General features: G+C 33.4%; 2 protein-coding genes and 1 long non-coding RNA gene across 9 annotated transcripts; 2 read left to right on the top strand and 1 right to left on the bottom strand.

The window, feature by feature from the left end:
* Window positions 1–1,913: 1,913 nt before the first annotated feature.
* LOC125058690 lies at window positions 1,914–17,340 on the bottom strand. 7 transcript variants are annotated; one of them, XM_047662821.1, is made up of 10 exons: window positions 16,924–17,339; window positions 15,166–15,301; window positions 13,408–13,543; window positions 11,744–11,890; window positions 10,808–10,887; window positions 10,068–10,725; window positions 9,765–9,844; window positions 8,705–8,837; window positions 8,307–8,398; window positions 1,914–2,923 (listed from the first exon to the last, which is right to left on the bottom strand). In XM_047662821.1, the coding sequence occupies exons 2-10, from the start codon at window positions 15,169–15,171 to the stop codon at window positions 2,660–2,662; spliced, it is 1,596 nt and encodes a 531-aa protein (XP_047518777.1). In that variant the 5' UTR covers window positions 15,172–15,301; window positions 16,924–17,339; the 3' UTR covers window positions 1,914–2,659. The 7 variants fall into 7 exon arrangements, with proteins under 7 accessions (XP_047518777.1, XP_047518778.1, XP_047518781.1 ...); XM_047662822.1 differs by having other exon boundaries at window positions 8,307–8,386; window positions 16,924–17,338; XM_047662826.1 differs by lacking the exon at window positions 1,914–2,923 and adding an exon at window positions 5,497–5,621 and having other exon boundaries at window positions 16,924–17,336.
* LOC125058718 lies at window positions 7,552–12,179 on the top strand. The gene is made up of 3 exons (XR_007118481.1): window positions 7,552–7,679; window positions 7,784–7,928; window positions 11,948–12,179. It is a non-coding gene; the product is annotated as an uncharacterized LOC125058718 (long non-coding RNA).
* An 855-nt stretch (window positions 17,341–18,195) lies between the features above and the next one.
* Window positions 18,196–21,744, top strand: LOC125058683. Its single transcript, XM_047662806.1, has 2 exons — window positions 18,196–18,596; window positions 18,881–21,744. The coding sequence occupies exon 2, from the start codon at window positions 18,881–18,883 to the stop codon at window positions 21,134–21,136; it is 2,256 nt and encodes a 751-aa protein (XP_047518762.1). The 5' UTR covers window positions 18,196–18,596; the 3' UTR covers window positions 21,137–21,744.
* The last annotated feature ends 1,587 nt before the right edge of the window (window positions 21,745–23,331 follow it).

Genomic DNA, 23,331 nt, shown 5'->3' with positions numbered 1-23,331 from the left:
CTTGTAGTAAAATATTTGAAAAAATTATATTAAATCAACTGGTAAGTCATTTTAACGTAAACAAATTATTACATAATAATCAGTTCGGTTTTACCAAGGGTCGCTCGACAGCCGATGCCGGTGTTGAGTTATATAGATATATAATTAAGGCTTGGGAGGAGTCGCATGACGCTTTAGGTGTTTTCTGCGACTTATCCAAAGCATTTGATTGTGTCCAACACGAGACCTTAATCGGGAAACTCCGCCATTATGGCATCAAGAATACCGCACTGAATCTTCTGACTTCCTATTTACACGGAAGAACTCAGAAGGTTGAAGTGAATGGTAAGAGGTCCTCTGGGTCGGCAGTAGATATGGGGGTACCACAGGGCTCAATTCTTGGCCCTTTCCTCTTTCTTGTTTATATAAATGATCTACCTTTCATGGTAGAGAGAAAACATCAGATAGTTTTGTTTGCTGATGACACGTCCTTGATTTTTAAAATCAAACGACAAATAACAAATTTTGACGATGTGAACAATGCTCTGTCTTCGATTGTCCATTGGTTTAGTATGAATAACCTTCTACTTAATGCAAAAAAGACAAAATGCATTAAATTTTGTGCAAAAAATTCAAGGATTATGGATACTAGACCAATTATAAGCGGTGAGGATTTGAATCTGGATGATACAACTGTATTTCTCGGAATCACCATGGATTCAAAACTTCAGTGGTCCCCTCATATTAACGGATTGGCGAAGAGACTTAGTTCTGCAGCCTACGCGGTTAAAAAAATTCGCTCTCTAACTGATGTCGATACAGCTAGACTTGTTTATTTTAGTTACTTTCATAGCTTAATGACTTATGGCTTATTATTATGGGGTCATGCTGCTGATGTCGAAACTATTTTCATCCTGCAGAAGAGGGCTATTCGTGCAATCTATAATTTAAAATGTAGGGAATCTCTTAGAGATAAATTCAAGGAAATTAATATACTTACCTTTCCCTCGCAATATATTTATGAAAATATTATGTATGTATACAAAAATAGTGATAAGTTTACTAGAATAGAACATACGCACAATGTTAATACACGGAACAAACGCAGGCTGCAATTTCCCCGTACTAGACTATCTAAAGTTAGTAATTCTTTTTTGGGGAAAGGGATACTCTTCTTTAATAAAATCCCAGAAGCTCTTTTATCACTGCCTTTCAATAAATTTAAGAAATGTATTAAAGAAAAGCTGTGTAAAAAGGCTTACTATAAAGTCAACGATTATCTAATTGATAAAAGGGCCTGGGACTAGTGCTAGACAGGCTACTTCTAATTAATTTGCGATATTTGTTATAAATAAGTTTTGTTTGATGATTTGCTGTTTTAAAAGAGTACCGAGAGTTTTTTACGCCGGCTTTTTCTCTCGGCCTACACCCTCTGTCTTCTTTGCCGATGAGTAGGGATGCCTTCAAATTTAATGACGTGGAATAAGTGATACATGTATCTTACGTTCCATAATAAACATATTTAATTTAATTTAATTTAATTTAAGTTGTCGTAATCATACGGCCGAGATGCGAACATCATGTACATTCTCGCTTTTAACCGCTCTCGTAATATCTCGCTGAGTATGTACAGCCGTCATTACGTATAGTAAAAAGCCACAGATAATAAACGCTGAAAATGAACATCTTATATTCTTTCATTTAATTCGAACAAAGCTTTTCATTTTTTACAATTAAAATTTTTCACTTAAAAATTATGACTTGACCCTAAATTCTATATTATAGCACTTAAGTACGCTTTAAAAATATAACAAACTAAGTTAAATGGTCAAATGCTGAATTGAGTAACAAAGAAATATAACAATCTAAATTATTGTAATATAAAAATTTCGAAAAATTAACGCGAAAACTACAAACAATTTTTTGTTGTAACGATCAAACCCACAAACTTAAATAATTTCGAGATCATATTGAGATTTATTCTTTTGATTCATAGTCTGTGCTTACCCGAAATTCTAATTTCAAACGAATTCTAAATTCAAAGCTACAAATTCCGTGTTACCATTTTGAAAAGTCCTTGTTTTGTAAACAAGTGATGAATTGAAGCGATTGCTCACTTCATTCAACGTGTGATGTATTACTATTTACATACACAATCACAATTCTGCATTATTCTAAATAACGGAAAACAAATTAACAATGGAAAACTTATGGCACCAATAACAAAACTAAATATCCTTTTTCAATGCGATACATAACACATAAAAATGGAATACACATTAACTCCCTTTTTCATAAAAACTCAATTTAATTACACTATTTTAACTAGAGTTCTGATTTCTCTTGCTTAATTGTTAGCGCTGTTATGATAGAGATATCTGAAGCAGCAAAGTTTTGAATAACCTTAGATTAATTAGGGAAAGATGAGTCGAGAGACAACTTCAAAAACGTGTTGAATTGTGAGATACGGAAGTCACATATCGCGGTAAGTATCGACTCTGAATCTTTCCCTAAGAAAATCACCTCGAAGTTTACACCTGACGTTCGAAGTCAGCAATTCAAAATACGTTAATTAGTGCGATTTGACAGTACGTGCTTCTTGAGAATAGAACTAGTTAAAACAGTGTAACAATTTAAAGAAGGGAATATAAGCGTATCAAACGCCCACGCGCACGATAAATTACGAACTGAGTTTCACGAAACCAATGTATGTGTAACCCGATTTGAGTAACAACGTTCTATTCTTTTCTCTCTGGGCGATGTTCACATTGTCGCCTTTGTGCAAACGTGCAACTGTTTGAACTGAACAGGATATTTGAGCCTTATTTAGTGGTCTGGAACTGGAATCGTCACCTGTGGCACAGGCTGAGATGAGGCGCGGCGTGCTTGTCGGCTGTCTTGCAAATATAAAGTATACGTTTGGTGCGTGCGTTAAGTATACCACCTGAAAAAATATATTTATATATAGGAGGTATATTTGTTTAATACATATAGGAGTACTCTAAGAATAGTTTTGTAGGAGTGTTGGCCGGTTTAGCAGGCAGCAGCTCAATAGTGCGTTCAAACCCCTCGTCGGCGTCCATGCGTCCGGTTGTCTCTCTCCCTAAAATATTGCGAGGGGGCCGATGGCTGGCCATGCGTCATACTCGTGAACGGGTGCTACTTGTGGTAAATGGTCGTACTTGAATTCGAGTATGCGGTGATGTTAGTTATTTCGACTATGTGTTTGCGTGTTGTTCCCACGAGAATGTAAGTGCGTGCTCTTATTTCACCATGCCTCCTGCTGATAGAGGACAAGTCTTTGTTTTTTTTTTTAATTTATGTTATTATTATTAATTACTTTATATTTCATGTGGAATATGGTGTAATTGTTGCAGCTCCTTACAAATGTTGTGTAAAAAAAAATGGCGATTAAAAAGAGTGGCGGAGAGTTTATTGCCAGTTCCTCTCTTCCGTTCTACGCCCTTGATTTGAGAACTGGCAGTAAATGTAAAATTAGAAGCATTAATATGTATTTCGTTACTGCCGAGACATAAGTGTATATTATGTTACCTATAGGTATGATTAAATGATTTTTTACTTTACTTTCTTATGTGCAATTACTTGAAAGAAAAACATCGTAGACAAGAGTCTAACACAATTTGTCTTCGTAACGACGGAAAAAATAAAAAAAAAAACAAAAATGCAATAAACCACGATACAATACTACTGGATTATAATTCTTATGAATCAAAAATGAATTTATTTAATGTTTTTCCGTTTTCAGATAATAATTAATAAACTTTTGCATTTTGCTTGCCTTCTTTAGGCGTAATATCTATATTTGTATACACAAATCACTGCACTAATCGGCCCGTTATAAGTAGGAGAACGGATCCTTAAAAACATCTGATATTGACGCAAAAATCTGTTCCATACATGAGCTAATCAATAAAATTAGCGCATGACTCTAGATTAGTATAATAACGCAGTACTTGTATAAATATATACGATTACTATCTCGTGTCTATTGATAGTATTAACAACGTAGTCAAGTAGTGGGTCCGCGAAAAAGGGTTTTTAAAAACTTAAAGTTAAAATGAGTACAACCGGTCCGATTTGAGGTCCGTTTAATACTAAATATTACAAGTATTCTATTATATTTATATCCTATTCTTAAAGGCCTACGTGACCGATCTGCTGATACATTGTTCTCACGCTCCACTAGGAAACGTTACTTAGTAAGAACTAAGAGTGGTTCGTAGAATCATGTAACAGCATTTCCGCTAATGAAATATAAAGGATCTTTGTACTACTATGTTGCAATGGTTTTTGTTTATATAAAATATAATTATCCTATGGTGGTGACACACGGGATTATATAACTACGTAAACAACAAGTGGCCTTATTTGTAAACAATCTAGCAAATAAATGAGTGCACGAGTTCAATAATTTCCATTGTCGGTGAATATTACTTTACAACAATTTAACCACTAATGAACATCTAATTGCTTTCATGTAGGTACATTAAGGACCTTCCGAAGCTAGCAATTATTTTAAACGTAAAATTTATTACGTCTTGTATGCATAAAGTCCCATACCCACTTGATCAGACATATCAGACACAGTTTGCGTTTCATTAACCTTTTATTAATTACATATCATTTCAAAAGTAGATAATCAGATTACATATGATTTTTTGGTTTACATGTCGATATTTTCGTGGCTAATTTTCATAACGTTTACCGACTAAAAGAGTTAATGATAAAATTAAATATTAATTCATAAAATGCGCAATTTATCTGTAGTAACGCGTTCGTATATATTTAAGGCGATAATTAAAAGCCGATGTTTTAATAACATTACGATTTATAAAGGCTTAATCAACAAATAACTTAGTTAAGTCTGTTAGTACGATCTCACAGACTATACGGTATAATGGTGAACCAATAATAGATTCTGGTTGTAAGACATCCTGCCTTGAGATTGAAAAATAAACGTCCGAAGTCTGCTACACTCAATCACAGGGAAACGGGATTTTATACATCGCAAAAGCTCAATAATAATATCCAAATTATTTAAAACAAATGCAGCCAAAAGTAAAGCAGTGTTGGTCTAGTGGCTTCAGCGTGCGAATCTCATCCCTGAGATGGTAGGTTCGATTTCCGGCTGTCCATCAATGGACTTTCTGTCTATATACGCATCTTACATTCGCTCAAACGGTGAAGGAAAACATCGTGAGGAAACCGGCTTGCCTTAGACCCAAAAAGTCGACGGCGTGTGTCAGGCACGGGAGGCTGATCACCACCTACTTGCCTATTCGATTGACAAATGATCATGAAACAAAGAAATCTGAGGCCCAGCAGAAAAAGTTGTAGCGCCACTGATTTATTTATTATGAAACAAAAGACATACGATGCAGTGTTCAAAAAACAATAGAATTATGATATTATATAATTTAGCACACGAAAAGCAGTAATATCAAATAAATAGATGCAATGTTAGCGCATTCCGATTCCGATTCTATTTTTGTTACTCACTTGTGCATACACTAAATACAGCCCGGACTCCTTAATATTGAAATAGTCCGTCTTAAGTTCTATTTTATCCTCGCTGCCCTTTGATGAGATGTCCGTATCGCGCACCCATGGTCCTATGATTGCTGGAAATGGAGAATATTTATTAATAAATCGAAGAATTTTCCAGGATTTGTATCACGGTTTCGAATATTAAATGTTTTGTTTTGCTAGTCGGTGAACAAAAACAATTGGTGCAATAGACCCAAAATCCACTATCCAGATTCCAGTGCGGTAAATTTTAGTGTATATGAAACAATTATAATTTATATATTACTAGCAGGCCGGCCAAGCGTTGCTGTGGCTAAGGTTTTTGTTATATTACATAGTAGCAAACTATTCAAGGGAAACGGTAGGATAACATCAGTCATGGGGACCACCATGCTTTATTGGTGGGTATGCCATTAAATTGTAGTGTATGTGAAACGTTGGTACTTTCAAGACAGCGCCATCTGTTAGAATTGTGACTGTTAAATAATAAACAAGTATTTTGCAATAAAATAATATTGCGGGTATAAATTGAGATGTAAGCTATCCTATCTTTTAAGTTGGAAATTTGATTGATATCGATTCGGTAGTTTAGGAGTCCATAGCGGACAAACAACGTGACACGTAATTTATATATATTAAGATAATAAGCAATTTAAGACATACAGTTCAATTAATACTGTTTACGTCAAGACAAAACAATATTTTATTCCTATCGCACACATATATGCCTCCAGGTCCGAACCCTATATTATATAACTTATTGGGCGATGAAGAGGCTTTATACAAAGTATAAAGTAACTACTTTATAGTACTTAAGAGACAGTAATACCAGACATCTTGTTTTTTATTCAACTCGACTTAAATCGAATTCTATTTTCAGTTCTCGTATGAGTACAAGAGTGGGCAAACTGTATAGGAATAGGAAGAATTGTATACTTATCACAGAGATAAGGAATTTCAACGCTACACAGGGCAATCCTGTTTTATTAAACACAATTATTTTTTGAGGACACGCTTGCCTTGAACCGGTTTAATTTAAACTAAAAATGTATTTATTTTGTTTGTAACAATTATTATATATTAACTCAAAAACATATATGATTTCAAAAAATCTTCGATTTGAATCCTACTAACATATTAGGCTATGTTACACAGGAATAATTATTTTATAAATGTTCATTAGTGTATTTAAAAAAATGTCTGGCCGTACGTATTTGGGACCACTAAGTATATTATACCTCGTAATTATACATGAAACAGTTAAATTAAAAAATGTATCCGTACGTCGAAATTTCGGAGAACTCTTCCAGTTTCGAGCCCTAATCAGATATTATAACTATAGACTATTATGTCTGGGTACGGCCTTGAGTCTGCCACACATGTATTCAGGGTCACCCTATAGGAGAAAAAAGTATGCAAATTGGTTTTGGGAGGTCAGTGAATTGGCTAGTTTTTATCCCTTACAAAGTCTCTTCTGTTATTGGAAGCATCCACGAGGAAATAGTATTGATAAGTTTTAATAACGTGTCAATGTCCTGATTGTCGCGTACGTACGTAAATACGTTTTTAAAATGACAAATAAAGTTAATCTAATTATAGCAAATGAGTACGGTCTTTATTAGACACTTAAATAGGTTCGAATCAAAACTGTTTGTTTCTTACTTCAGTTATCATAAACCAATTGTATCAGTTGTAAAAATTTGCGATGATGATTCTGATAATAACGATTGTGTAAAAGTCGTCGAAATTATGGATGGAAGTTGATTTTTCTGAGAGATAAAATTTAATGTAATATATAAATAACGATATAATATTATAAATAACAACATATAAATTGTCATATTTGTGTACGATAGCGCAATAAATAAACATTGTATTCTACCTCATAAATGATAGTACTTTTATACTTATAATTAAACACAACGTTAATATTGAAGTTTTCACTTCTGCCGGCACTCCCGGAGTGCTCCCGTTGTTTTTTTTCAGAATCTTGTCTGTGGCACTTGGCTCTTGCTTTCATATATTTTTGAATTTGGGATTTGACGAATCTATCGTCGTCAACGGTCAAACTTTGAAGTTGTTTTAACTCGTTGTACGAGGACCGCTTACCGCAAGTAGATTTGTTACGATTTGTATTAAAATCGCGTACTTAGGTATTTATTGTGTTTATATGTAATTATTGCATTTGTGATATTGTGAATTTTATGCAATAATTTGCCTATATCATTTAGTTTAATCGGTGTTGTGATATTTACAGTGTATGTGCAAAGTGCGGATTCCAACAGCGGTTTAGTTGTCGATGATCAGAATTTAAATACTGTGATAAATTTCAATTGACGATGGCAGATAATACAAAATTGACTGATGAAGAGAGAGCAGAAATCAGAGAACAATTTTCTCAGGTAAGTGCCTTAAAGTTATTTATTTTATTGTATTGTTCCGTAATTTTTACCGGTGACTGCACCAGTATAAATGCGTTAAGCCTTATTAAAATAAAGGAATCGCTCTTTTTGAAATAAGCATCAAAATTTGATAAAAAGTTTTCTTTTCCCGGCAAAAACTGAAGAAGTTTATCTTTAGAGTGATGGGCTCGTTCCTGGACCTAAAATATTGTTGAAAATTTACATGTATAAGTTTAACAAATATATAACATAACTTGGGCCAATCATTAAAATTTTGATTGTCCATGTTTGATGTCATTTGTTCCAAAAGTTTAATATCTCATAAAAATAAAAAAATAGAAAAGTAATTTTGCATAAATAATGCTACTTAATACTTACTGATGTCATAATCTTTCTAGCCTTTGAACGGGTGATTCTGGATGGTGGCGAATGATTTTGGGATGTTTTTTGTGGCGAAGCTGAAAAACAAACTAAATTGAATTTATTACGTATCGACGACGTATGTTTAAAACGCCGAATTATGTAAATCTACACTTACTAATATTAAAAAGAGAAAAGATATTTTGTAGTTGTAACAAATAAATGCGAAAACGGTTTCAAAATTCTTTCACAATTTTAATGCTACATTACGCCAGAGTAACAGGCTACGATATTTACTGAAATTTAATGTTGAAATATGTTATGTACCGCGCAGAATAAATATAATTAAAAGCCTTCTTTTTATTACACAAAATCCTTATATTTTTAAACTAAAAATGTCACTTTTACAAATATACCTTCATCGCTATGCTCATTTATTGCATCGATTTCATTAAACGAGTTATTCAAATCCGGCGTCTCAATATCGAGTAGTAACTTGGCTAATAATTTCTCAGCTGCCTGTACATTTTCGTCATCTTTGAAAACGCCCTAAAATATAATTGCATTATATTAAGTTTAAAGAATGTAAAGTGATAACTCAATGGCACGTCAATCAATCTTTTGTGTCTCATATCTTCTTTGCCGATGAGTAGGGATGCCTACAAATTCAAATTTAATGACGTGGAATAAGTGATACATGTATCTTATGGTCCATAATAGACATATTTTTTTTTATCGTCCATTTTTTTAAATCTATGACATGCCGGTATCCTTACCATGTTAAAAAACAAATGTGACTCTCGGGACGCACGACCATTGATTGAGAGAATAAACGCCAAAATGCTTATTTTAGTAAAAAAATATATTTTCAGTAGGAATTTTAGGCTAATTTCAAGATAATGAAGTAAATGACCAAAACCAGGTATTCCTCAGGAATTGACACTTAAAGAGTTTACAGATTTCAATTGAATTTAAATTACAATTCGTAATTTAAATCCGCGCGCGCGGTCATTTATTATATGCCCAATATTAAGTAGTAATTACTTATAAAAAAACATTCCAAAAGAGCATGTTTAGCCGTGTGGATAAATTTTTAAAAAATAACCAAAAATTAATAAACGAATTACCACAATTGACAGCCAGTCCGCGAATTAAATTTCAATTAACTGAAATCGAATCGAAATAAACTTCCTTAGGTGCCCGTTTTATTGCAAAACAGTTTATTATAGTATATAAGTAATCACTACTAAATTAAAGACTATCTTTACGATGTTATATTACAAAATGAAGGCCCTGGCCACGTGTTTGAAGACGATAAACTCAAAAACTACTCTATTGCTGTAAATACTGTAATATAACGGTATAAAGCCAAATCACACGAAATTCACGCGAGTGATGAGGGCAGTGAGAAATAAATGAAATATATGGTGAATATTGTTAGTTACACAAAAGTGTAAGAGAATATAAATATTTTACCTGTAACGCATCAACGAGGTAAACGCCGTAACTATAGATTTTCATAAATGTAGATGGATTTATGTTGTGGTTAATTTTACCTGTAACAACGGTTCAACATAAATAACAAATTTCTTTAGAAAAACGTTGAAAGTAATAAAATATTAGTGTAAATTTACGTTTTCATTTAACATTCTAATAAAACAAAAAACAACATATTATTTAACTAATTGAGGTAAAGATACGATGATCCAAGCTGTTTAGGACCAAGTGAATCCGTGACTCTAACTTTTTATGCAAATAAATGCTGGAAGAAAATCTCACCTCTCAAAGCTCCATTATCAAATATAATATCCCCCAACTTATTTGCCGCATCAACAATATCAGCGTCATTTTTAAATCCCCGTTTAATACACTCACAAGCCTCATACATCGTCCAAGGTGGAGGTATTGTCTGAAAAGCTGCCTCTTGTAGAACCTGATTAAGAGCTTCTTCCAGTATTTGTGTGAATCGCGAAATCCACTCTTCTGACTTGGATACTAGGTTCCCTTTCATCAGTTCACTTGTAACTTCAAACATAACGTTTTTATCAACATCTCCATATTCTGTATCATGAAACGAGGTATTTGATAGTGTGTTGCAGATTGTCCCTGGATTTATTTTTTTCTCATCAGTTAAACTACCCACCTCCATTTTCATTTCTGACTCTTCTCTCTGTATTGATTTTGAATCAGATACATTATGCTCTTCTTGTTCTATATATCTTTTGATTTGTGGATCTCTTATCCCTACTTTAGTTTTACTGGAGAAACTCTTTCTTGGATTATTTGGCATTGTGACCGTAATTGTTGAGTTAAATACTTTTCGAGGTGACGTCTCCTTTAATTCCCCATATATCATGAAATATTCAACTTCTTCCATCCGAAATATGGGACTTGTTACGTTTATATTTTGATTGATATTATTTTCTGTTAACAAAACCTAAGAAAGAACAAAGTAAAACAGTTAAAATATTTAAAATCATTTTCCTTCTCGGAACCACAACAAAATTTAATAAACTTACAACTTTGTAGTCCTTTTGGCTGTATTTTCTATAACATGCAACGATATTTTGTGTATGATCATCATGACGATTTTCTTTATCTGAAACAAAATTTGTATATAAGATTAGATAGTTAAATTTTTTCTATAAATATTATTGTAATAATATAATTATATATATTTAAGAGCACATCTTTGAGTGTAGCAACGTGTTTATAAATAAAAAAATTAAAAAAATGTATAACGTTTCTGTAACGTATAGATCCCTAAACCCTCGGGAGAAAACAGAATAATGTTAGAATTGCTAAGATAATTAGTCGCAGGTCCTCTTGTTAGAATGCAAAGGTGAACCCAAGTTTTCTTATTAGTGAAAGTGTGGTATAGGCTATAGCTAGGGTTGCCATTCGTGCTTTATAATAAAGTATTGTACGTTATTTCAAGTTATTGTACTCTATAGTCTATACTATATGAGAACAATAAAGTACACGAAAATACTTTATTTCGCATGTGATTTCTTTATTCTTTATTGCAAAAAAAGGTGGTAACCCCAGTTATAGCGCGTAGTGCTGTTAAAGTGAGTCCATGTAGGAAAAGTGTATTAGCATGTACAGTACATTGTACACGATATGCTGTACTCAATTCAACCAGACAAGATCAGACTTTTTTACCGTAAAATCGATATAAAAAAAATGAATCGCAAAATATGTTGCTAAGCACAAAAGTCAAAGACGGCTAGAGTATTTTCTTTTTTATTTATTCTTAAATTTATTTTTTATCAACTTTGAGGAAGGTTTTTATGTAGAGAAAAATTGGATTTTATTCCGGAAAAGCGAACAGTGTGTATGGGATATCAAAGTGTTCCTTATGTTGTTATTTAGCTTATAAAAAGGTAGCCATAGTAATAAAATCATATTAAGGCGAAACAAAGTTCGCGGGGGTAATTAATAAAATCACTTACCAACAATGGCACAGTTTTCCGTTAAGACATTAGAAATAAATATGGCTGCTTGTAATGCTCTCCTCATATGTATCTTGTTAACAGATGTTGTTCCCTTTTGAATACGATTCAAAACACATTCCGGGACGACCAAACGACACCTATTGTCTGTAATTATATATAATGATATGAATCTATAAAGCTATTTAATTTGGTCCCTTTTAGGCATGGAAGATATCGCGGCAAGTGGCATAATCAAAAGGGCAGCTGATGTTACACATACATGAGGATATTCTGAGGAGATTTCAAGACGTACTAAATCTTTTCACGATTAATACAAATAACTTTTCTCGTAACGCCCCCATAAATAGAATTTGTGCCCAGTACAAAGATTTATGTTTGTTAATTACTAAAGGAATCTACTTGGTTTTACAATAAATTATTGATTGAAAAACTCGACTGAAATTTTATTTGGAAAATAATTTGGAGCCAGGGAGCCTTTGTTGCTCCGAGAACTCCAGACCTTTAAATCCGGCCCTGGACTTACTTTGCAAGTTTTTTGTTTTCAGGGATTTTTAACACTCACAAATAATGTGACATTCTATAGGAAAATTTGTTTTCAAAATCGATTCAGTAGATACAGAGGTAATCCCTGTACAGCCTCGCGAACTTTAAATCTTTATAATATAAATATATAATGAGGTATAATTTATATATGAGCAGTGTTGGCCACTAGGCTTCAGCGTGCGACTCTCATACCTGAGGTCTTAGGTTCGATCCTCGGTTGTGCACCAATGGACTTTCTTTTTATGTGCGCATTTAACATTTACTCGAACGGTGAAGGAAAACATCGTGAGGAAATCGACATGTCTTAGACCCAAAAAGTCGACGGCGTGTGTCAGGCACTGGAGGCTGATCACCTACTTTCCTATTAGATTTAAAAAATGATCATGAAACAGGTTCAGAAATCTGAGGCCAAGACCTAAAGAGGTTGTCGCGCCACTGATTTATTTTTTATAATTTATATATGTAAATAGAACTAAATCATATAAGATACTAGCAGACCGGCCAAGCGTTGCTGTGGCTAAGGTTTTTGTTATATTACATAGTAGTAAACTATTCAAGGGAAACGGTAGGAGATCACCAGTCATGGGGACCACCATGCTTTTTTTGGTGGTTATGTCATTAAATTGTAGCTTATGTGAAACGTTGGTACTTTCAACACAGCGCCATCTGTTAGAATTGTGACTATCAAATAATAAACAAATAATTTGCAATAAAATAATATTGCAGGTATAAATTGAGATATAAGCTATCCTATCTTGTAAGTTGGATCAAACCGCACACGGTGTGCAAATTTGATTGAAATCGGTTCAGTAGTTTAGGAGTCCATAGCGGACAAACAACGTGACACGTAATTTATATATATATTAAGACTTTCAAGGTACTACTTAGTTATGTCCTTGTTGTAGCCATATTTTTACTGTCTACACATTTAATATAATTTGTATTTATTTTGTATTACATTTTCTATTTTTCCATTAAAGGCACTTCTAGGTTCTAAAACCTAGACGGTATGGCTTTTCTAGTAGGTACAATTATACTAGAAGTACCTAATTTCATGCTGATTATTATATCTATTGTAACATTCACTTGTTAGAGTTTTTAGACTAATATTTTTATACCTGCATTTCGAATTTCCTTTATAAAGTTTAATTTCTTTAAAAACACATCCTCATCAAGCACAAGAAACCAAACTTTGGTTCTTACGTCAATCTTAAACAATGTTTGCAAAGCTATGATATTAAAATTATTAGTTTCCTGAAAAAAAAAAATGTTCAAGTTAAGGTCACACACAAAGATAAATTGAAAAATCCTGCAATAATGATAATAATCAATTTTAAAAGGAATAATTTTATACTACTTTCTGATCAGATTTAACCTCTACTGAATTCTAACCAAAACCAAATTTGACTTTTTGTTACAAAAGCCCACAGGAGATGATATTATGCAATTTCTTAAAATATATAAGAAAAACATTAAGATTAAAGCCACCCTAATTAAGCACAAGCAACATTATTACCTTATTAACCTAACTTCAGATAATGTTAACAAAAAATTGCAACAATAAATATAATATTTAGTTAACACTTAAACAAATACACAATCAACAAAAATTATAATAATATGTACATATAAAATTTAAAATTGTTTAACTACTAAAACTGGTAGAAGCAACAGAGATCTTCAATGAAACCAAATAAAGGCAAGAGATGTATTTCTTTAAATCCGGCCCTGGACTTACTTTGCAAGTTTTTTGTTTTCAGGGATTTTTAACACTCACAAATAATGTGACATTCTATAGGAAAATTTGTTTTCAAAATCGATTCAGTAGATACAGAGGTAATCCCTGTACAGCCTCGCGAACTTTAAATCTTTATAATATAAATATATAATGAGGTATAATTTATATATGAGCAGTGTTGGCCACTAGGCTTCAGCGTGCGACTCTCATACCTGAGGTCTTAGGTTCGATCCTCGGTTGTGCACCAATGGACTTTCTTTTTATGTGCGCATTTAACATTTACTCGAACGGTGAAGGAAAACATCGTGAGGAAATCGACATGTCTTAGACCCAAAAAGTCGACGGCGTGTGTCAGGCACTGGAGGCTGATCACCTACTTTCCTATTAGATTTAAAAAATGATCATGAAACAGGTTCAGAAATCTGAGGCCAAGACCTAAAGAGGTTGTCGCGCCACTGATTTATTTTTTATAATTTATATATGTAAATAGAACTAAATCATATAAGATACTAGCAGACCGGCCAAGCGTTGCTGTGGCTAAGGTTTTTGTTATATTACATAGTAGTAAACTATTCAAGGGAAACGGTAGGAGATCACCAGTCATGGGGACCACCATGCTTTTTTTGGTGGTTATGTCATTAAATTGTAGCTTATGTGAAACGTTGGTACTTTCAACACAGCGCCATCTGTTAGAATTGTGACTATCAAATAATAAACAAATAATTTGCAATAAAATAATATTGCAGGTATAAATTGAGATATAAGCTATCCTATCTTGTAAGTTGGATCAAACCGCACACGGTGTGCAAATTTGATTGAAATCGGTTCAGTAGTTTAGGAGTCCATAGCGGACAAACAACGTGACACGTAATTTATATATATATTAAGACTTTCAAGGTACTACTTAGTTATGTCCTTGTTGTAGCCATATTTTTACTGTCTACACATTTAATATAATTTGTATTTATTTTGTATTACATTTTCTATTTTTCCATTAAAGGCACTTCTAGGTTCTAAAACCTAGACGGTATGGCTTTTCTAGTAGGTACAATTATACTAGAAGTACCTAATTTCATGCTGATTATTATATCTATTGTAACATTCACTTGTTAGAGTTTTTAGACTAATATTTTTATACCTGCATTTCGAATTTCCTTTATAAAGTTTAATTTCTTTAAAAACACATCCTCATCAAGCACAAGAAACCAAACTTTGGTTCTTACGTCAATCTTAAACAATGTTTGCAAAGCTATGATATTAAAATTATTAGTTTCCTGAAAAAAAAAAATGTTCAAGTTAAGGTCACACACAAAGATAAATTGAAAAATCCTGCAATAATGATAATAATCAATTTTAAAAGGAATAATTTTATACTACTTTCTGATCAGATTTAACCTCTACTGAATTCTAACCAAAACCAAATTTGACTTTTTGTTACAAAAGCCCACAGGAGATGATATTATGCAATTTCTTAAAATATATAAGAAAAACATTAAGATTAAAGCCACCCTAATTAAGCACAAGCAACATTATTACCTTATTAACCTAACTTCAGATAATGTTAACAAAAAATTGCAACAATAAATATAATATTTAGTTAACACTTAAACAAATACACAATCAACAAAAATTATAATAATATGTACATATAAAATTTAAAATTGTTTAACTACTAAAACTGGTAGAAGCAACAGAGATCTTCAATGAAACCAAATAAAGGCAAGAGATGTATTTCTTTAAATCCGGCCCTGGACTTACTTTGCAAGTTTTTTGTTTTCAGGGATTTTTAACACTCACAAATAATGTGACATTCTATAGGAAAATTTGTTTTCAAAATCGATTCAGTAGATACAGAGGTAATCCCTGTACAGCCTCGCGAACTTTAAATCTTTATAATATAAATATATAATGAGGTATAATTTATATATGAGCAGTGTTGGCCACTAGGCTTCAGCGTGCGACTCTCATACCTGAGGTCTTAGGTTCGATCCTCGGTTGTGCACCAATGGACTTTCTTTTTATGTGCGCATTTAACATTTACTCGAACGGTGAAGGAAAACATCGTGAGGAAATCGACATGTCTTAGACCCAAAAAGTCGACGGCGTGTGTCAGGCACTGGAGGCTGATCACCTACTTTCCTATTAGATTTAAAAAATGATCATGAAACAGGTTCAGAAATCTGAGGCCAAGACCTAAAGAGGTTGTCGCGCCACTGATTTATTTTTTATAATTTATATATGTAAATAGAACTAAATCATATAAGATACTAGCAGACCGGCCAAGCGTTGCTGTGGCTAAGGTTTTTGTTATATTACATAGTAGTAAACTATTCAAGGGAAACGGTAGGAGATCACCAGTCATGGGGACCACCATGCTTTTTTTGGTGGTTATGTCATTAAATTGTAGCTTATGTGAAACGTTGGTACTTTCAACACAGCGCCATCTGTTAGAATTGTGACTATCAAATAATAAACAAATAATTTGCAATAAAATAATATTGCAGGTATAAATTGAGATATAAGCTATCCTATCTTGTAAGTTGGATCAAACCGCACACGGTGTGCAAATTTGATTGAAATCGGTTCAGTAGTTTAGGAGTCCATAGCGGACAAACAACGTGACACGTAATTTATATATATATTAAGACTTTCAAGGTACTACTTAGTTATGTCCTTGTTGTAGCCATATTTTTACTGTCTACACATTTAATATAATTTGTATTTATTTTGTATTACATTTTCTATTTTTCCATTAAAGGCACTTCTAGGTTCTAAAACCTAGACGGTATGGCTTTTCTAGTAGGTACAATTATACTAGAAGTACCTAATTTCATGCTGATTATTATATCTATTGTAACATTCACTTGTTAGAGTTTTTAGACTAATATTTTTATACCTGCATTTCGAATTTCCTTTATAAAGTTTAATTTCTTTAAAAACACATCCTCATCAAGCACAAGAAACCAAACTTTGGTTCTTACGTCAATCTTAAACAATGTTTGCAAAGCTGTGATATTAAAATTATTAGTTTCCTGAAAAAAAAAATGTTCAAGTTAAGGTCACACACAAAGATAAATTGAAAAATCCTGCAATAATGATAATAATCAATTTTAAAAGGAATAATTTTATACTACTTTCTGATCAGATTTAACCTCTACTGAATTCTAACCAAAACCAAATTTGACTTTTTGTTACAAAAGCCCACAGGAGATGATATTATGCAATTTCTTAAAATATATAAGAAAAACATTAAGATTAAAGCCACCCTAATTAAGCACAAGCAACATTATTACCTTATTAACCTAACTTCAGATAATGTTAACAAAAAATTGCACTGTAACTTTACTTTCAGTTTGCAATGTAAAGAATTCTTCTTTTTTTGTTTTAGATGATATCGTCACCTCAATGGTAAACTTTTAACTTACGAATGGCAGATTTTTGGCAAAATTTAGTTTTTTATGCAAAACTATGTCTAGGTACTACACAATCTGGCAATTTTTGGTATTTCTATCTCTAACGGTTACTGATTTAGAGTTGTCCGAATCTGTACTTTATGGTAATATCACCCATAGTCAGTGTTGCCAACTTAGTGGATATTCCACTAGATCTGGTGGTTTAGATATACGTTTTAGCGGGCGAATTTTGGTTTTAGTGGCTAGTGGATTTTTCTAGTGGTTTAGTTTGTTTCATTCAGTGGGATGCTACGACATTTAACCACTAGCACGATTGATATCTTTATAGGAAAAGACGAAAACATTTACCTTATTAAGGAATATTTTGTCATTATGTAGGCAACTCTGTAAAATTACGTTGGTTATTCTCGGGAATTTCCCGAAACAAGTTTATGAATTTCTTAAATTATTTTGATTATGGACTTTATTCGTATGACTAATAGGTCAAATTTGATTTGAATTAATGAGATTTGTATGTGTCATCATAACGTATCCTTTGTCTATGGCACGATTTACAGAGAACAAATTGGTTTTCAATTCCGGAACGAACAAAACGCCATCTAACGTAGTGTCAATCCATTCAGTGCCATTATGCACTTGCACCGCCATCTGTCCGCAGCCCAACACACTTATCGCCGCTCCATTACCCACGATAACGGATCTTTGAGAATCACTTGAAAAACTTGAATAAGACATAAATAAAGCACGGTCGTAACACATATCGCACACCCAGAACAATACTGAATTAAGTCTAAAAATCCCAAAATCGACTTATTTATTTAGAACAATAGGCAATTTTTTTCCGCGCATACCACTAAGACAGCCATATCTATATTTGCAAAAACAGCCAACAGATGTCGCGCTAAGTCTCTATTAGTGAATTAATAACTACCGAGTCGTACCGCGAATATGAATCTAATTCCAGTTGGGACATGTTCGTCTATGGAAGCAGCATGTAGTGACGTTACGAAACAGTGAATTATTTCGTAATAATTAAGTATTGTTAAATGCAAGTAGAAAATTACTCCGAATTATTTAGTTTTAATACAGTGTTGGTGAATTTCCTGTTTCTGCTGATTTGATAGTATTTCTAAATAATACTGTATTGGTGACGAAGGTATGTTATATTTTTTTAATTATTCCAAAATAGTACAGTGTTGTTTGATAAAGGTGAAAATTAGTTCAATGATGCACTATTGTTGGTAAATCTGAATAATGTTATAATTTCTGTAAAAAGAGCAATATTTTATTTTTTAATACTAAGAATTACTACTTATTATCTAAACTAAAAGAATACTTTTGAAAATTGTTTTTTTAATTTATTTAAAAGAAGATCTAACATGTTTTTTGAGATAATGCAGTATTAATGAATGAAATTTAATATTTTATGTTATTTGGCAGATGATGAAGGGTCGGGGTCTATTGTTGCTTGAAAAAGCAATGGAAGCAACCTCAAAAGAAGCTGGGTCAACTGCTCAACAAAGAAAAATAAAAATTTGTGCTGAAAATGAAGCAAATGCATCACCATCATCACTCGTGGTATCACCAGTCACGTCATCAGCTATCACGGTATCACCTATTGCAGCATCAGCTCTCGAGGTATCACCTATTGTAGCTTCAAAAAAGTCTTTAACACCTGATAAGAGTAATGAAAGTGATTTTATAGATGATTCGGATACGGATCCTACTTTTTCTATCCAAAAAAGACAAAAATCCCGGCCACCTGTAATACCTAGACGAGTATCTTCGTCTTCCTGCTCAAGTACCTCTTCAGACTCCAGCTCATCGTCATCAAGCTCTAGCAGCTCGAACAGTTCATCTGATAATGAATCCAATAGACCAGGCCCATCTGCAGCAGATACCCAAGTTGTTTCCATTGAACCTGCTCCAACAGACCCCAAGCCAAGAAGAAAACGAGTACGAAACCCTGCTGCCTGGAAATCAAAGATTGCTAAAACATTGCGCAATACAGGTAAATCTTATGTTTCTCTATCAAACCCCACAAAAAAGATCGCAGAACGTCGAATCCGTCCATCTTGTGGCGATAAATGTAAATTAAAATGCAAAACTAAAATAAACGAAGAGGCAAGGCAGGATATTTTCGAAAAATATTGGCTTCTGGGAGATCTAGAGAGGCAAAGAGAATACATTGTCAGGCACACGCAAGAAATAAAACCAAAATATAGGTACATTACTTCTCAAAAATTAAGAGCTTTGAATTCGGCGTATTATTTTGAAATAGATGGTGTGAAGATTAGGGTCTGCAAAGATTTTTTTAAGGCTACACTGAGCGTATGTGACAGATACATTAAGACAGCCCTTTCAAAGAAACGAGATGACGGTTTTATAGACGCTGATGCTCGTGGGAAGCATGGAAATCAGCGCAAAATAGACTCTGAAGTAAAAGATAGTGTGTTCAATTTTATAAACTCTATCCCAAGAATAGAGTCTCATTACCTAAGAGCTCAAACCACACGAGAATATATCTCATGCGAGAAATGCCTAGCAGACTTGTATCGAGATTATAAAAACCTCAGAGAGCAAAATAACTTACCCCCTGCATCAGCTTCAACTTTTAGTAGGATATTCAATGAGGAGTTCAACATTTCATTTTATGTTCCAAAGAAGGATCAATGTGACCTTTGCGAAAGTTATAAAAATGCCGATGGTGAAGACAAGGCTAGGTTAAGTGAAAATTATGAAAACCACCTGAAAGAAAAAGGACTGGCCAGATTGGAAAAGGAGGCTGATAAAAACAATAAAAATGTCGTTGTAGCAGTGTACGACCTCCAAGCAGTTATGCAGGTTCCTAAAGGACAAGTTTCCCTGTTTTTCTATAAATCACGTATTAACTGTCTTAACTTGACTGTAAGCGACTTAAATGCAAAGGATGTTGTTTGTTTTTTCTGGGATGAAACCGAAGCGAAGCGTGGTGCAAATGAGATCGGTAGTTGTGTCCTTGCAAACATTGAGTTGATTCTTGCAAAAAGTGATCCTAATAATGACGTGGATATCATATTCTATAGCGACAATTGCTGTGGGCAACAAAAAAACAAATACTTACTATCTGTCTATGCTTACGCAGTTAACAATATGCTAAGAGTTAATTCCATAACACATAAATTTTTGATCCGCGGACATTCTCAAAATGAAGGGGACAACGTCCACAGTGTAATAGAAAAACAGATTAAAAGACACTTAAAATCTGGTCCTATTTATTGCCCACAGCAATATGCTACTTTAATTCGTACTGCGAAAAAAACAGGACAGCCGTATCATGTAAAAGAACTTTTACACAACGACTTTTATGACCTTAAAGTCCTTCAGGAATCTTGGGGCAATAATTTCAATGTGGATGAGGACAATAACCAAGTCAAGTGGATTGACATTAAGCAACTTCGCGTTGAAAAGCAACATCCTTTGAATGTCTTCTATAAAACATCGTACAGTGAAACTGATTTTAAGAAAGTTTGTGTTCGAAATCGATCAAGGCGCTACAAAGATCAAAACTTTTCTCCACAATTGCTTAAAGCATATACAGAAAAACAACCTCTGGCTGAAAACAAAAAGAGAGATATAATGGAATTAATTGAAAAAAATATTATTCCCACTAATTATGTCAACTCTTATTACAAGACAGCATTAAATTTAGAGTAGCACAGCACTTACAGGAAACCTAATTTCGATATCTGAGTACCCTGTTGTTATTTTATTTTTTATAGTAATTTTAAGGCAGTCCATAGATAATTATTATGTAAGTAAACCTGTGATGTTACACTGTTGTGATTTAAATAAGACTTGTTAAACTAAAAAGACTTGTTAAAGTAAGTAGTAGGTATGCTCTTAGAGTTCTTTGTACATAGGTACAAATAAATATATATTCTATGTTCCTATTAGGCTAACTTTTTATTTAAATAACATCTAGTCCAGTTTTTGGATTATTTTATGTGGGTAGCTAAGCCATTATCGCAGCCATGTTCACGAGTGTTAGCAAAGTACCTACCACTTAAAATAAGTACTTAATAAGTAAGTAGGAAGTTAAAGTTTGTGCCTCGTTTTATTACTACCTTTTGAATCTTTATCTTTATCTTTGTTTTTTTTTCTTATTTGAATCTTTGTATATTTTTTGGTTTAAGATTGTGTTTTTTTTGCTTTGATCTATGGGTCTCATACGACCACAAACATGTAAGACTGTTTTTTTTTTCATAACATAGCTGATGACACTGTAACAGTGTATAATAAAAGTGCATGCTGATTATCATACACATCGTTATTTTATTTACCGTTTTATACATTCTATATATAGGATACATTCTTGAAATTGAAACAGATAATTCTTTGCTGAATATTTACAACCAATATATGATAGGATTACACTGCATTATTTCAGAATCAATCAGTAAGAACGGAGTAAATAGAAATATTTTTTATTTTATTGGTTCAATAGTTTTACAACAGTGAATTAAGTTGAAAAGTAAGGATTTAACACTTTATGTGAACTTTTTACAGTAATTAACTAATGCCATACTGATAAGCATTTGATTCATCACACAATATCTAAAACACCTAGGAATAACTTTTCATCTAACATGAGAGAACAGTTTTTAGTCGATACTCAAATAATTCCTGTTTTGACTTAGTGCAGTGTTGATCTGGGGGTGCGATATGTTCACTTGCCCCAGAGTCCACCAGCCACTTGGATTCTAGATTTTGTCCACTCGACACAACAAATGCATTACTTTCTTTACTCTTTTTACTATTCTTATTGTCTTTTGTCATTATTTTATTCTTCCTGAACCAGCACTGCGCCTTACAATGTCCAGCTTTGCCACAATAAAAACAGTTATTATTGTTCATTTTTTCTTCACTGTTATTTTTATTGTTCTTACTTCTACACTCACTTTGAACATGTCCAAGCCTCCCACAGTTGAAACATTTTACACCACTCCTGTTCCGGGCAACAAATGCAGATGATGATGCCTGCTCTGGATCATAATTCTTCTCCTTCACCCTTTCTTCTTCAACTAACAACCTGGCCACTAAATTGTCAAATGTTTGCTTATGGTCAGGTGCAGACTTCCACGCTGAGACAAAATGTTTGTATTGGTCCGGCAGAGACATTAATATTTTTGTTATAACAAGCTTGTCGGAGATCTCTTCACCCAATTGCTTTAACTTGTTTTGCATTTCTTGAATCCTTGACAAAAATACTGACATCTCAGTCCCCGCTTCATATTTATATTGAAAAAATCTCTGCTGTACAATATGAATACTGGTCTCTGACTTTTGCTCGAATACACTTTGTAGTTTTGTCCACATGTCAGCCGAGGATGTACAAGAAATGATGTGTAGCATAACATCTTCGCTCATTCTTGTCACCAACAACGTTTGAGCTTTAGCATCCTTTGCTTCCCAGGCAGCTTTTTGACCAGCTTCCTCTGGTTTTAAAATTGTTCCTTCGACTATGTCCAGCCAACCATAACCTCGCAAGAGTACGGTTGTTTGAAATTTCCAGATGTTCCAGTTTCTGGAGCCTTCCAGCTTAATAACACTGCTGTTGTTGCTTCCCTCCATCTTGCCTTCCTGCCTTGACCTGCTAGGGCAAGTATTCTTCCTTCTCGACGGGTACGCGTGTCGCGTTGTTAGGTACACTTAACCTTACTTTTCTTCACGCCGATATTTTAACGCCGATATTTTTTCAGGTCAGGGCGTGAATCATATGGTGATGAAGCTGTGGGATTTGTTCAAGTGCAAAGAATAGGAGATATATGCACAGTCAAAGCAAAAATTACACCAGAACATAAAATAAAGGGTAAAGCTTATTGCTGCACATTTACTTGTGATGAAACACA

Source organism: Pieris napi, chromosome 18, assembly GCF_905475465.1.
Source record: "Pieris napi chromosome 18, ilPieNapi1.2, whole genome shotgun sequence".
Classification (NCBI taxonomy): Eukaryota; Metazoa; Arthropoda; class Insecta; order Lepidoptera; family Pieridae; genus Pieris; species Pieris napi.
The sequence above is the reverse complement of the archived record's forward strand: the minus strand, read 5'-3'. Positions and strand labels throughout refer to the sequence as shown.